The sequence below is a fragment of the Nycticebus coucang genome, chromosome X (assembly GCF_027406575.1).
Source record: "Nycticebus coucang isolate mNycCou1 chromosome X, mNycCou1.pri, whole genome shotgun sequence".
NCBI lineage: Eukaryota > Metazoa > Chordata > Mammalia > Primates > Lorisidae > Nycticebus > Nycticebus coucang.
Window position 1 is genome coordinate 18542335 of NC_069804.1, and position 16828 is coordinate 18559162.

At 41.5% G+C, this 16828-nt stretch overlaps 1 protein-coding gene across 7 annotated transcripts in view; it reads right to left on the reverse strand.

Moving 5' to 3' along the window:
• Positions 1-16828, reverse strand: part of SH3KBP1 (SH3 domain containing kinase binding protein 1) — a 380231-nt gene that overhangs the window by 265077 nt on the left and 98326 nt on the right. Inside the window, exon 1 of one of the 7 annotated variants that reach the window (XM_053578960.1) lies at positions 6613-6771. The exons of the other annotated variants lie outside the window; for them this stretch is intronic. Coding sequence (XP_053434935.1) covers positions 6613-6663 — 51 coding nt within the window. The 5' untranslated portion in view covers positions 6664-6771. Of the gene's footprint in view, positions 1-6612; positions 6772-16828 lie in introns of those variants that run through there. 7 annotated transcript variants of the gene reach the window in all.

Sequence of the window (16828 nt, forward strand, 5' to 3'; positions counted from 1 at the left end):
CATTATGAAAGCGGTTACTCTAGCTTGCATTTGCACTGAGATTATATATATATAATATATTTGATATATTATATATATATTTGATAAGAAATAAGCATTTTAAGGCTATGTGGTTGCTCACACCTGTAACCCTAGCACTCTGGGAGGCTGAGGCAAGTGGATTGTCTAAGCTCAGGAGTTCGAGACCAGCCTTAGCAAAAACAAGACCCTGTCTCTAGTAAAAACAGAAAAATTAGCTGGGCATTGCAGTGGGCTACTTGGAAGGCTGAGGCAAGAGGATCACCTGAGCCTAAGAGTTTTAGGTTGCTGTGAGCTATGACACCATAGCACTCTACCCAGGGTGACAAAGTGAGATTCTGTCTCAAAAAAAAAAAAAAGAAAGAAAGAAAGAAGCATTTTAGTTCGCTATACCAAAACAATCTTCTCTAAAAATTAATACACAACTTGAGAGGTACATATTCCTTCTATTACATAGATGTCCATTAAGCTCTCAGGGCAGTGGTTTTTAACCAGTGTGCCCTGAGAGGATTTTACATGTGCCATAAAAATTTTTAACGATTAATTAAATTATTTTTCAAAAGTAGTTCAAAGCACAGTTAAGTGTATTCTTTTTTTTTACTCCTTTTTTGATCAACATAATTTAAGGGTGCCATGGAAGTTTAACTATAAGTTGAAGTGTGCTGTGACATAAAAGAAAGGTTGGAAAATACTGCTCTAGGGGCTTGGGACTCGAATCACAAATTCTTTTTCCTTTTGCCTCCCCCTCCCAATTTTGGTAAAATTGGTCTTGATGACTGTGACCACAAATTCTTGCATCCAAATATTTCCATACTCAGCTGTGGGGCCTTGCCCTTGCCTCCTCCTCCTTGTTCACATCTCACCAGGCACATCCTCAGTCAGCCTTCCTTTTGTGCCAATTTTTGATGGCTGTTAGGGAGGCCACATTCCACCCCTTCAGCAGTTGTCAGATCTCAAACACCAGTCAAGCTGCATCGCTGGGAACACCGAACACAGACCTCCAAAAAGAGAGAGTCTGTCATAAGATACATGTGCATAATTCAGAACAAACTGAGGCACTCCTAATTTCTGTTGCACCCCATGCGGTGGTCTTGATTCAAAGCAGCTTAAATCAATGGTGTGTGTTTTGATCTGATGCTGGCTACACCAACGTGCTCAGTGTGTGAAAATTCAACAGCTGGTCCGTCATGTGCATTTTATGTATGTTCATTTTATGCATGTATGTTACACCACCGTAAAAAACTCTTCCAGTATTACACCATGTCACCTTCCACATAAAGTAAGCACAATTTACACATCACCTACACTACTGTTCTCAAGCTGGGTTGCCACCAATCAGGGGGCATTTGAAGGCCCTGAATGGCATTTGTTAAATGGGATGGAGAATACCAGAGGTCGTCAAAACAGTGAAGCAACTACAGTTTCAGTAAACGCTTCAGTTATATGTATGTGTACAAACACTTACCTGTGGACTGGACAGCCAGATTTAACTGCAGGATATGGTCATAAAAAGCCTGAGGGACACTGAGTACACCAATAAACAGTAGACAGATTTGGCAGTCTGACAGGCCTGGGTTCTGATCCTGACTGGTTACAACCTACATACTCAGGAAAAAGTCACATAACCTCAGTGTTCCTCCATTTTTCTACCTTTAAATTGGTGGGGGTAATACTAAGTGAGCTGGCAAACAGACCACCACAGAGCACTGCTTTGAGGCTCTCCCCACCCCTGCAGCCATTTACGTGGTGTCCTGGACCAGCCTCTTTATCTGTAAGAAAAAAATTTCAAGGAAATATACAAAGAAGGGCAGCACCAAGGCTGAGCCCCATCACATAAGCCCATCGAGGCTCCAGGGAGAACAACCCCTAACATTTGAAAGCAGTGGGGCAGGATAAAGCTAATGCCCCAGTATATTTGGTGATAAATCAACCAGCTTTGGATTCTGACCAAAGGGGAAACCACTTTCCAAGATAATAGGGGTTTTACCATTATTCTTGGCAGGACTTGGAGAAAAGCAGAAAGGGAAGAGGCCTCAGTAAAGAAATAAAATATTTGCTTTAAGCAAATCACTTTGAAGACAGGTGGTTTTCATTCTGAGAACAAAAATGATGCTTGAAGCAGTTAGAGGGTTACTCTAGATACCAGCCAGGTATTGGCCTGGAGTCTAGAATGCTCCCGGAATGCCAGAGCAGTAAAGGATGCAGATGGGGTAGGGGTGGGGCACAGAAAAGATGGGCCTGTCTCTATCAGCTTGCAGTCACAAACTACTTAAAAGTCATTCAGGCCAGGTGCGGTGGCTCACACCTATAATCCTAGCACTTTGGGAGGCCAAGGTGGGTGGATTGCCTGAGCTCACAAGTTCGAGACCAGCCTAAACCACAGCAAGACCTCATCTCTAAAAAAAATAGCCAGATGTTTTCAATTCGATTCCAAGTGTCTATGTCTCTGTTTTTGTGCCAGTACCATGCTGTCTTGAGCACTATGGCTTTGTAGTACAGACTAAAATCTGGTATGCTGATGCCCCCAGCTTTATTTTTATTACTAAGAAGTGCCTTAGCTATATGGGGTTTTTTCCGGTTCCATACAAAACGCAGAATCATTTTTTCCAAATCTTGAAAGTACGATGTTGGTATTTTGATAGGAAGGGCATTGAATAGGTAGATTGCTCTGGGAAGTACAGACATTTTAACAATGTTGATTCTTCCCGTCCATGAGCATAGTATGTTCTTCCATTTGTTAATATCCTCTGCTATTTCCTTTCTGAGGATTTCATAGTTTTCTTTATAGAGGTCCTTCACCTTCTTTGTTAGGTATATTCCTAGGTATTTCATTTTCTTTGAAACTATGGTGAAGGGAGTTGTGTCCTTAATTAGCTTCTCATCTTGGCTGTTATTGGTGTATACAAAGGCTACTGACTTGTGGACATTGATTTTATATCCTGAAACATTACTGTATTTTTTGATGACTTCTAGGAGTCTTGTGGTTGAGTCTTTGGGGTTCTCCAAGTATAAGATCATGTCTGCAAACTAGTACAACCTTTCTGGAAGGAAGTATGGAGAAACCTCAAAGCACTCAAGCTAGACCTCCCATTTGATCCTGCAATCCCATTACTGGGCATCTACCCAGAAGGAAAGAAATCCTTTTATCATAAGGACACTTGTACTAGACTGTTTACTGCAGCTCAATTTATAATCGCCAAAATGTGGAAACAGCCTAAATGCCCACCAACCCAGGAATGGATTAACAAGCTGTGGTATATGTATACCATGGAATACTATTCAGCCATTAAAAAAATGGAGACTTTACATCCTTCGTATTAACCTGGATGGAAGTGGAAGACATTATTCTTAGTAAAGCATCACAAGAATGGAGAAGCATCAATCCTATGTACTCAATTTTGATATGAGGACAATTAATGACAATTAAGGTTATGGGGAGGAAAAGCAGAAAGAGGGACGGAGGGAGGGGGGTGGGGACTTGGTGTGTGTCACATTTTATGGGGGCAAGACATGATTGCAAGAGGGACTTTACCTAACAATTGAAATCAGTGTAACCTGGCTTATTGTACCCTCAATGAATCCCCAACAATAAAAAAAAAAATAAAATAAAAATAGCCAGATGTTGTGACGGGCGTCTGGGTGTTCCAGCTACTTGGGAGGCTGAGGCAAGAGAATTGCGTAAGCCCAAGAGTTTGAGGTTGCTGTGAGCTATGATGCCATAGCACTCTACCAAGGGCAATAAAGTGAGACTCTGTCTCAAAAAAAAAAAAAACTTCAAACTAAAACAACTAAATACAAAATTCAATAAAAATAAATATATATATGTATTTTTTAAAGTCATCCACTAATTATCCAAAATATTCATTCAACAAATATTTGTTGAGGGCGGCGCCTGTGGCTCAGTCGGTAAGGCTCCGGCCCCATATACCGAGAGTGGTGGGTTCAAACCCGGCCCCAGCCAAACTGCAACCAAAAAAATAGCTGGGCGTTGTGGCGGGCGCCTGTAGTCCCAGCTACTCAGGAGGCTGAGGCAAGAGAATCGCCTAAGCCCAGGAGTTGGAGGTTGCTGTGAGCTGTGTGAGGCCACAGCACTCTACTGAGGGCCATAAAGTGAGACTCTGTCTCTACAAAAATAAATAAATAAATAAATAAATACCAAATATTTGTTGAACATCTATTATGCATTTGCAACTGAGTTAAGGACTGGAGATACAGTGGGAATAAGACAGATAAGACTTCTGTCCTCATGGAGCTGAAATTCTAGTAGAGGAGAGAGCAAGTGCCAAGTAAACCACTGAATGAAGAAAATATTCATAGGCTGCGATATAAGTACTGTGAAAGAAAGAAACACGGTGATGTGATGGGAAGGGAGAGAGGACGCTCAAATGGAGGAAGTCCTCTTAGACAAGATGGCCTAAGAATACCTGAAAGAGGAGAAAAAGCCAGCCAAGCAGGGAGCCAAGGAAAGAGCAGTCATGGGGCAAGAATGAGGCAGGTGGGAAGTCAGTGTGGTGGAAGATAGTGGCCAAGCAGAAAGGTGACCCCAATGAGGCTGAAAAGGTAGGCAAAAGCCAGACTTTCCAAGGCTCAGCTGGCCGTGGAAAACTAAGTGGATTTCAATAAAGAGCAGCAGAGAACTACTGAAGGCTGGTACATTATGATACATTACTTTGACACTGGTTAACATAAAAGGTACTCTTAACTCAGCAGACACAAAACAAAGTGTCCAGCTGATAAGATCTTTCCAAAATCAATGATAAAAATTGGCACTGTGTTAGAACTCACTGATATGCAATTATTGAAGGGTCCTGCCAGCTAAAGACAAACAACGTCAGCCTATTGATGAGATAAAATACAAGGAATTCAATAGAGATGGGGTGGGAGAACTTAATGACTGGCCAGGAAACATCATTAGCAATTAATTTACAGCCAACACAGAGGGTGCCAAAAAATGCATACATGTTTTAACAAAGGAAAAAACTATATTAAAGTTATAATATTCAAGTCACATTTGAATTCTACAATTGTAAGAAGTACTCAAATGTGACTTGAATTCACCTTTTATGTATTGTATGTATTGAGTATTACAATTTTAATACATTCTTCTCCTTTCTTAAAATATGTATATATTTTTGGGCACCCTCTGTATAAAGTAAACAGTATAGTTAATTAACAAGTCAGTCTCTATAAAGGGCCCTAACTACACACACAGTGGAAAGGTAACTGGGGATTGATGGATCAATGTGCATGGTGGCTGCCTAAACTCATGAACAGATTAACTGAAACATAATGGAAAGGAACCATGATGGTGCCCTATGCATACTTCTGAAACAGAAATCAGGTGAACTGCTGAGCAGTTTTCTTTAAGGCTTATCTTTACCTTTTCTTCTCCCTCACTCTGGCTGAATGTAGGTATTCAGAACTGGGAAGCTCAAAGCTAAGCCTAAAATGGCTCTTCTGAATTCTCACTCTCCCTTAGGGACCCATCAGGAGCCACTCAGCCTCCTGACTCGGGTCCCCAGTCTCCACCATCAACTTAAATGTATCTATGAGACATAAACATGACCCATTCACACCCTCTCCCCAGGACCTCTCCCCTGGCCGTGACTAAAAGGGCAACCTGGAGCTAATTGACTCAAGCAAGGCCAACTGGCTGACCCCAAGACATTGATCAAGAGAATTTGGTGACCACAAAGGCCACCCTGAAATAAGCCAGGACAGCAACACGGATTGGGCCTCACAGTTATCATATAATGTGCCACAAAATAAGGGGGACTATGAGTAAGGAGGGCAAGTAGATACCAGGTGTTTTCACAGGCATTACTTCCAACAATCCACGCTCCTGTGAAGTGTTATGATCCAAGATGTTCAGATGAGAAAAAAAAAAGACTTGGAGAGATTTTTGTTAGTGGCCCAAAGCTACAGAGTTAGCTGAGTGGGGACTTTAACCTTGCCTGCTACCTCAATTGGCATCTAGCAACAGGATGGCCCTCTTAACAGCCCCCAAGCTGACTTTCTAACCCCACTTCCATTACATTCTTACCTCCTCCTCCTTATTGCCTCCCACCACAAGAAAGCTAGACTCCTCACTTGGCTTCATCCAGGACTCCCAAATCTGCCAGCTGCCACAGAAACGTTACCTGCTCCCGAGCCCTGATACGGACGCCTCCCTGCCGAGACAAGCGCCTGCCTGCCAGGGGGGTTGGCTGAATGGGGCTGTCTCTGTGCAGTGTCCCCTGGAGAAAACTCATCTGCCTGTCAACAGTGGTAAGAGAAAAAAGGAGCCACCAAACCAGATGATGGAGCTGTTTAAAATCTTTGTATATGCCGCCACAAAAGGTACTGGGCCAGGAAAAAAAAAAAAATTCCACTCTGTCACAGAGGAGGCCTAAAGGAAAGAAATTCTCTTCTGCCACAAACAAGAAAACTGAGACCTGGGTCCAAGTGGAAAATGGGGTTGGTCACCATCTTGGAAGGACTGAACTGGTACCTAATTCCCCATCACGCTCCCTCCTGGCCTACAAAGTAGTCGGGCAACAGGCTACAAAAGATGCAGACACAACAACAACCAAAACAGACGTATGGCCTACTTACACTCTCAGACAAATCTGTGGAACTCGGGGCTTTAGCTGCTGAAAGCTCCATTCTGTGGAGTATGAAATGGTGATTGCTGGCTGACTGTGTCTGAACTCTGGGCAGGAGTGAGTTCCGTGCTCTGCGAGAACTGCAAGTCTCTCTGATTCACTTGGCAGCAGAATTATTCTAAGCATCCTGTCCCCTCCCACTACACATTCACACTGGTAGGGGTTTTTTTTATTCTTTGCACTATTTCTGTCACAAATCAAGTGAAACTCATTTTTCAAAACTAATCCAATCTCTAGCACTCGAGAGTGTGGAACCTTTACAACCAAAGAGAAGGAAGAGTCACCTAATTAGGAAGAAGTTATAATTAACATCAGAGAAAAAAGAGTTGGAGAACCGCAGAGTCTGCAGTAACAGCAAAATGGAGATTATTTGAGACAGCTGAAACACTCCACCCAGGCCTCCAGAAGGGGACATGCACGGGAAACAAAGGGCATATGGTGTTTGCTTTCTTCAACATCCGTTCTCACCATTAAGAGCTCCACCAGCAAAGTTCATTACTTAACATGTGGACAAACCTCACCCTGAAATAGACTCTAAAACATGGCTCATAATCAAATAAATTACTTTGCAAAGCAGAGGCCTACCTTGATTTTCTTGTTACATATAAAGCAAAATTTAATAAAGTCCTAATAACTGGCAGAATGTCTATTTGGCTTAGTGAAACGTGAATTATACTCCAAAGTCAATTTTTGTTAATTTCAAGTTTATATAGTAACTCAAATACTGACATTCAAAACAGGATTTTATCCCCTATGGAACAATTCCAAGAGGTTAACTTACTAACTACATAAAGTTTTCTACTATATTTAAATATTTCTATCCTGAAGCAAACAGGTTTTTCTAAAGCTACTTAAATCATTTATTTCCCAGATGTCAATGTTACCACCGTTCCCAATGCTGTCCACACTACACAACTGTCCAAAGTTCAACCAGTGCAATCCTTAAGCAAATAATAAGAAACTCCTGAATTAGTGATATCTCCCTTGATGATACTTTGAGACATAAATCTAGGGTCAGCTTCAAAAAAGCTCACATATTATTACTCCCAAGCTTGTCGAGATCACTGATCACATCCACTATCACTCGGCCAGGATGAACTGGGATTGGTCTACCTGCCCATACATAACAAGTTCAAAGTTGGAGGATAACTTGCCTGCATTTAACATTTACAAGGCCCCCAAAGGAAAGAAAATGAAGGCCAAAGAATGTAATGTAGTTGGTCAGTAACCCTCAGTGGGCCCTGTTGGTTGTCTTCTCAGCGCAGCCGACTTCCTTCCTCCTTCCCTAGCAGAGCTGCCTACAATTGGTCACAGGTGCCCACCATTCCCCCAAGGAGCCCATGACCAGCCCCAAAGGGGCATTCTAATTAATTCTAAGCTAATCACTGCTTCAGATGGGCAATAGGTACTAAGATCACCTACTCAGTCTGCAGGAAAGGACTCCTCCTATATACAGGCTGTTAACAAGGAAGCAAAGGGTCCCAGTGCTAATGGATGCCCTCCTACAACCATCTGCTGACCACAGGGAAGCAGGCCTTGGATAAAGCTACTGCCAGAAGGACACCATGGAGGACATACAATGAGAACATGGGTTTCTGATATCACATTGAGCAGCTGATCACACTGTCCCAGGGGTCCATCACCCCTGTAGTCTCCCAATTGTGTGAGATAACAAACATCTGTGTTTAAGACAGTCCTAGACAGGTTTCTGTTTCTTGCAATCTAAAGCATGCTGACAGAGACAGGCTAAGCAGCAGATGGGTGGCCAAGAGACTCCTTAAAGTAACTGATACACTTGCAAAAAATACTCCCTTTGTATTAAAGAGAAAGAAGTTACAAAGCTGAGTGGTTGTGTAGGACTGGTCATGGAAATGTGGAATGACTGCAAAGAGGCATGAGAATTAGATAGGTGATGGTCACACAACTCTGTAAATATACTGAAAACCATTGAGTGGGACACTTTAAAGACATGAGTTGCATGGTATGTAAATTAGATCCCAATAAAGCTGTTTCTAAAAAGCTTCCTGGAAGCAGGCACCCATTCAGGAGAGGTCACAGGTTGAAGGAATTTGTCTTCCATCTGTATCTGAGGGTGACATGCCCCCAATTGAAACCCTGCCTGCAGTGGTTCCCAATTACCCCTAGAATCCAAGTTGCTTACAAGGGCCCACAAGATCCCTCTCACCTCCTGGCCTCATTTTCCCTCCCTTCCCATTTTATTCCCTGGCAAGGCTTATTTCTAGGTACTCAAACTGTTTCTCTCCTCCAGGGCTCCACTCACGCTGTCCTCTTCCTCGCTCACTCCAGCCCATCCTCTTCACAGGATGGGGTTCCTTCCTATTCTGTCCCAGACTCACAGGTGGCCCTCCTCCCTTTGTGTCCCCTTCGCATACTGGGCACATAGCTCAATAGGTTGAAAAGTGTGTTTCTAGGTCAGTGTCCCTCCCCCCAGGGTCTCCCCCAAGGGCCCAGAACAGCACTCAGAACATAGTAGACACTCAAGGATGTCCACTAGATTTGGCTGATCTTTCTCTTTCAGGGAAGGCAACAAGTTGTGTCAATTGTGTCATCAAGGTTGGAGATGTGAGAGCCAGAGGCAGGTGCCAGGTGTTCTTCTTCTCACCCACTCCCACTTTCCTATAGTGACTTGAGGCTCAGCACAGGCCACAAGTGGCAGCTTGTACAGTCTGCTCCAGCAGCACCCACGTGGCACAAGAAACCCCTTATTGAGACCACACTTAGCACTTCTGCTTCTCTGCTCGCAATCTCCCTGAAAATGCACAATGTCTCCTGCTGGATAAGCTCCAGAAAAGGAGAGGGGTGATCTGACTTTTTTTTGATTGTGGAGTTTCCTCTATTTTTTAAAGCTTAGACAAGGTAAGGAGTTGGGGTAAGAAAAGTCACAAAATGCTACACTGGGAAAGTTAAAAGACAGGGCGGCGCCTGTGGCTCAAAGAGTAGGGCGCCGGTCCCATATGCCAGAGGTGGCGGGTTCAAACCTAGCCCCGGCCAAAATAAAAAAAAAAAAAAAAAAAAAAAAAGAAAGTTAAAAGACAGACAAGGTCATGAGAGCAAATGCTGGGAAGATTAGTCCCCACAGGGTGTCTTATCTTCCACTTGACCTCAGGGGGAAAGGTTAAATAGGAAGATTTATGAAACGTTCAAAAGACATTTGCTGGGGAGTTCAATACCAGAAAAACAAAAATATATTATGAAAGGGGTGGCCTGCAAAACCCCACCGTGGAATCTGCTTCTTCACAACAAAGATGTCATCAAGCCCTCCTTTTTAGCTTGTCCTGGCTCTCCACACACCACTAGAAATGACACCCCAAACCCAGGAGCATAGAAAAGAGCTGAAATAATATTTTAAGTATTCATGATGGTAATTTCAACTCCTACTCATAATCATGACTTCTCTTTTCCATATTTGGGCCCTGGCTTCCCTGGACACACTCTGCAAGCCTTCACAGACATTATCTAATGCTAGGCAGGTCAGCAAGCTAACCATTAAGTACTATTTTTTTCCTCCAGGCTCTCTGATTTAAGCCAGTCTGGATGCAATCTTAAAGACTTGGCCAATTCCCTTCCAAGGGGTGTGGCTGTTAAGATTTCTCCTGTAGTATAGGTCAAAGAGGAAGCTCTTGGGGTATCAGAAAGCCTGTCTTTAAACGTCTCAGTCTGATTCCAACAGTGAAGTTTTCAAAGCAGTCATTACTCCCCTGCCGCCAGTAAACAAAGCTGGAAGATTTATTATCAAATCATTTCAGTAGTTTTTTTTTTTTTTCCAAATATTTGCTGGCCTCACCCCCAGAGGGTCTGTCCATCATAGTCCTGAGAAACTATGCTGTTTAAACTCCCCCATGTGACTTAGGTGATCTACACAGCTATAAGATAGAGGGCTGAGCCTAAAGGGTCAGAAATCTTTGCTACTAAAAGTAGCATCCCCTTGGAGTTTCTTAGAACTACAGAATCTCAGCTTCCCTGCCACCTGCCACCAGAATGTGTCTTCTAAACAATCTTCAGGAGGCAAGCACCTTAGAGTTGGGGAAGCCTGGGCTACACCATCTTATGACTTCAGAATCTTCTAGGGGTTTTGTTTGTTTGTCCTTCATAAGTAGGAAGGCACAATCAAAACTCACATTCCACAATTTTTTTCCAGGATCTTATTGACCAACAGGGTGAAATCCTTCTCTCTCACTATCCTCCCAGAAAATATAACTAGTCATATTAAATATAAAAGGATCCAAAAACTAGACACAGCCTGTTTTTTAAATTAAAGCAATACATTTTTCAATTTATGCTGGCAGCATCAACACTTGCATTACTGCACATGTTTAAAGCTACCAGTCACGTTCAACTCCTAGATTGCAGCAGAACCTGCAAAATCTTTTAGCATTAAAGGACTTTACATGGAACCAAAGCATGCCAGGATAAAGAATTCTTGGAAGTAATGAGAACTACTAATTGCCTTCTTTCTTAAAAATCAATAGACTTGAAGAAAACTTTTTAAAATGTATATGCTTATTTCCCTTCTTAAAATAATATCATAAGGCACTCACAGGAAGTTGTGGTTTCAATTGAGATGTGGCTGCCTTTTTTTTTTTTTTCCTAAATCTCATGATACCCTATCATAGAGCTCAGTCAATATTCCCAGCAGGTTCTTAGAATCTGACAGATTTGGGTACCCCTTCATACTAATTACCTTCTTGTTTGAGGTTTGTTAGCATAGCCAAAGTCAGCAAGACAATGCCATACCATAGTACAAACAGGAGTCAGAAAGCACAGACTCTAAAGCTAAACCACACACAAGCTCGAACGCTGATCTGGCATTTACAATATTTGCTCCCCTGGGCAAGTTACTTAACTTCTCTGGTCCGTGGGAAGTGCTGTATAAAAGTTCGCAGTTTTCTCACAGCATGTAGTCTGGTGACTACTACAGATAAAAGAACTATGCACACAGTGGGTGCTCAATTATTACTAGTGGTTGGAGAATACTCCATCTACATTGTATTTCTGTATATAATGAACATAATCATTACCAATACCAGCAACCTTTTGGTATGTCAAGAAAGGTGCTTGTGAGAAAGTTTCTTCTTCCCCTGATGGTGAAAAAAAGTGGATATAATCATCCTCTTTATCCAACATCCAACATAACAATCTGCTTCTCCAATTATATACTTACTATGCTTTATTTATATTATACCTTGTTTCTTCTCAGAAAATAGGCATTACTACAGAAAAAGGATGAAAAGCCTTTGAGCAGGTGAAAAATGCAGTCTACAAAACAGTAGACTGGTACCAATTACTTAAGTTTCTGAGATCACAAAAATTAATTTCCAGAAAATTCCAGGTAGGAAAGTGTCATATAACACTACCTTCACAATATTAATGCTATATGATAACATTCATAGTAGTAAGACAGCAAAGGAAATTGGGATGTTGCAACTATTTGAACTACCCATTTTTCATCTGTTTGAAGCACTAGTGACAAATGAACAAATGATAGATTGTTCAACATGTACTTATCAAATCCATTTACTTAGTTTCGCAGCCAACGCTTTAACATAAACCAAAAGAATTCAACAACTACATTCAGTTTTCTTTCATTGTTTTTTTCCTAAGAAGCTCTAGTTTTAAGAGTATCCATCCTTCTAACATCGTACTTTCAAGATTTAGTAAAAATAATTCTGCGTTTTGTATGGAACCAGAAAAAAATCCGTATAGCTAAGGCTGTTCTTAGTAATAAAAATAAAGCTGGGGGTATCACCATACCAGATTTTAGGCTGTACTACAAAGCCATAGTGGTCAAGACAGCATGGTACTGGCACAAAAATAGAGAAATAGACATTTGAAATCGAATAGAAAACCAGGGAATGAAACTAACATCTTACAACCACCTAATCTTCAATAAACCAAACAAGAACATACCTTGGGGGAAAGACTCCCTATTCAATAAATGGTGTTGGGAGAACTGGATATCCACATGTAAAAGACTAAAACTGGACCCACACCTTTCTCCACTCACAAAAATTGATTCAAGACGGATAAAGGACTTAAATTTAAGGCATGAAACAATAAAAATCCTCAAAGAAAGTATAGGAAAAACACTGGAAGACATTGGCCTGGGGAAAGTCTTCATGAAGAAGACTGCCATGGCAATTGCAACAACAACAAAAATAACAAATGGGACTTAATTAAACTGAAAAGCTTCTGTACAGCTAAGGAGACAACAACCAAAGCAAATAGACAACCTACCCAATGGGAAAGGATATTTGCATATTTTGAATCAGACAGAAGCTTGATAACTAGGATAAATAGAGAATTCAAATTAATCCACATGAAAAAAGCCAACAATCCCATATATCAATGGGCAAGAGACATGAATAGAACCTTCTGTAAAGAAGACAGACGAATGGCTAACAAACACATGAAAAAATGTTCATCATCCCTATCTATTAGAGAAATGCAAATCAAAAACCACCCTGAGATACCATCTAACCCCAGTGAGAATGGCCCACATCACAAAATCTCAAAACTGCAGATGCTGGCATGGATGTGGAGAGAAGGGAACACTTTTACACTTCTGGTGGGACTGCAAACTAGTACAACCTTTCTGGAAGGAAGTATGGAGAAACCTCAAAGCACTCAAGCTAGACCTCCCATTTGATCCTGCAATCCCATTACTGGGCATCTACCCAGAAGGAAAAAAATCCTTTTATCATAAGGACACTTGTACTAGACTGTTTATTGCAGCTCAATTTACAATCGCCAAAATGTGGAAACAGCCTAAATGCCCACCAACACAGGAATGGATTAACAAACTGTGGTATATGTACACTATGGAATACTATTCAGCCATTTAAAAAAAATGGAGACTTTACATCCTTTGTAATAACCTGGATGGAAGTGGAAGACATTATTCTTAGTAAAGCATCACAAGAATGGAGAAGCATCAATCCTATGTACTCAATTTTGATATCAGAACAATTAATGACAATTAAGGTCACGGTGGTGTGGGGGAAGGGGAGAGCAGAGAGAGAAAGAAGGAGGGAGGGGTGGAGAAAGGAAGAGCACAGAGAGGGAAGGAGGGAGGGGGTGGGGCCTTGGTGTGTGCCACAACTTTTGGGGGCAAGACCCGATTGCAAGAGGGACTTTGCCTAACAAATACAATCAGTGTAACCTGTGTAACCTGGTTTATTGTACCCTCAATGAATAAATAAATAAAGCTGAGGGCATCACCATACCAGAATAATAAATAAATAAATAAATAAATAAAATAAAAGTAGGAAATAAATAAAATAAAATAAAGGTAAAGAAACATAAAAAAAAAAAAGAGTACCCGTCCTTCTAATTAGTTCTTACAGTACAATCATGGGAAGTCAGGCTGCAAGAGTTCAAATAAAAGGGTTGACCCTTAATAGTCCTGCATCTCTATCAAGTCAGGTAATCTCTCTGGGCTTCAGTTTTTCCATCTGTAATAAAGGAATAATCGCCACCTGGGGTAAAGGCTGGAGTAGGGTAAGGAATAGCTGAGTGAATGTACATTATTTACAGTTACAAAGAGGAGCAATACAGTTTCACTGGATAAATGAATATCTACTCACAACAGCAAATTCATGTTCCTTTCATCTTATGCCAGGTCCTGAAGTGGTTACAAAAAAGATATAATAGATTCTCCTTGCTCCCCCAAATGGAAGGAGACAGGAGTAATTCCTAGGTATGTTTAAAGGAAGAGAATTATGTAAGCAGGAGAGACCCCACCCACCAATTCATCCCTAGGGTAGCCATGACGGTGACAGCTGCAACTTGCTCTCACCAGCAACCTGCCCAGAGCACCTTTACCTTGAAAAGCACTAACATTACACTGAGGGAATTCAGCCTTGGTCGCCCCTCAGGGCTTTTGCACTAGTTCTCTGCTTAGATGGCTCTTAGTAGTGTCAAGAGCCTTCTCATCATTCATGTGTGAGCTCCATAATCACCTCCCCTGAGAGGTCTTCCCTGATGACTCCAGCTGAAATAGCCCCCACACTCCACAGGTAACTCTAGCCTTCCCCCTCCTGTATTTCTTCATGGCATGTTTCACTAACTATAATTGCCTTTTCACTTGTCTGTGGTTAAGCTCTCTGTCTGTTAGAATGTGTAAGCTAAGAGCTCACATCTTGTTAAGCACTTTCTGGAAATGGCACCTAAAGTAGCATCTGGCACCTAAAAGGCACTCAGCAGACAGAGCTAGGTAATATGCATGTGGTTTGATAGTTCAACAGCCATATCACATCTGCATCTGCTTCTAGTGACTTTGTCTCTTCAGACTGTTTTTACTTGCCTTTTGGCATATCTTGTAATTTTTGGTTGAAAGCCAGACATTTTGTATAGGGTAGCAGACACTGAGGTAAATGAGCCCTTAGTGTGGAATTTACATTACTCTTGCAGGAAATGGGCTGCATTGAGATTTGTTGTTCCTATAAACATCAGAAACTTCAAATTCCTCTATGACCATTTTTTGTCCCCTCTTGGCTTTGGGGCTTCCCTGTATGCTGGTCCCCAGAGCAAGCCTGGCTCTTGCAGCTTTCCCTGCTGTAATCCACCATTATTATTCCTAGAGGCTTGTTAGCATGCTGATGAGGGGAGAGAGGGAGAAGGAAAGTTGTCCGATATACCAAGCCTCAGTCTATACAGTACACTGTGGGCCTGTGCTTTGAGGATGTAACTTCACAAGTGTTTCTGCCCCTCCTCCAGGGATAGAGCTCCCCTCACCCCACTTCCCCAGCTGCAGCAGATATCACCAGTGTTCTGTCTACCTTCTGCCTGAGGCCCTTCTCCTTGCAGATTTAGATGTGTTATTTTAGGTGAGATGGGATGGCAGGGGTGCAGGCTGTGCTGGGTAGAGTTCCCTCACCCAGATGCAAGGGGATTTCACCAGAGTCCTCAGATCAGGTCCTTCCCCTGCAGATTAAACCTTTTATTCCTTAAGGGAGAAGGTTCTGAGTAGATTTCTCAGTGGTTCCTGAGCCAGCACTATGAGTTTTCTCTAAATTTTCCATGATCCTCCCCATGAAAGATAAGCAGTTTCCTGGAGGAAAAGATTGCAAAGGGGTAGACCCCTCCCTCCCAACTGCTGTGCCCAGGAGCTTCACACTTTCAAGCTGACCCACACTGGTGGCTTCTGCCCTTTAAGCAAATGCTCAATTCTGTTCTGTGTCTCAGGTCTCAGAAGTCATATCTTTCTTTCTTTCTTTCTTTCTTTCTCTCTTTCTCTCTCTCTCCCCTACTGCCCCCAATCCCAGATTTTGAAATGGCCATTTCCTCTGCAAACCCAGTTCTCTGTTAATTTCCAATCTGTCCAGACATTTTCCTGGAAGCATGGGAGGAACATTTTTGCAGCTCTCTACATCTCTGAGCTAAAACTAGAAGTCTACTTATTTATTTTTAAAGGATCAAAAGTATGACAAAATGGTAACATTTGACAAAACTAGGTGGTGGGTAGCCAGATGCTGGTTATATTCTCATGTTCTTGTATATTTTAATAGTTCAGTAACATTTCAAATTATAAAATCAAAGTATAGGTGGCCATGGCAAAAAACAGTACTGTAATAACTGAAATTGGTATACAGCACTTGCTTCTTATTCAATAATTTACAGAGATCACTTGAATTTTAAAAAACCACCAGCATTTTTGGCAATACTTCACAAACTGTTCTGAAAAAATATAAATCGCCCCAATACACCATCAAATTTCAATATCAGAAAAAGGAAAGAAGAAACTAAAATAGAAAAATTAATGTCCTCAAAGAACAAATTTGTTCTAAAATAGAAAAATTAATGTCCTCAAAGAACAAATTTGTTCTAAAATGTGCATATTTATAAATCAAAGTATTTGAAAATATTATGTTAATCAACTCACCGTTCTTTAAATTGATATCCAACCAGCATTATTAATATTTATGGAAATTAAAAGTTATTGATGCATATGCTGGCAGACCACATAGGTCAGCCAGCAAGGGCCAGATCCCAGATTGCAGTATTTATGCAACACCTAGTAAACTAAAGTCTTAAACCTTTGAATTGCCAGTCTTCCTCTTACCCACATTCCTAATTTAATATAATCGGTAATTGCCTGCAAATGAAAGCAGCAGCAACTTGGTAAGATCCACTTCATGGAAAGAACT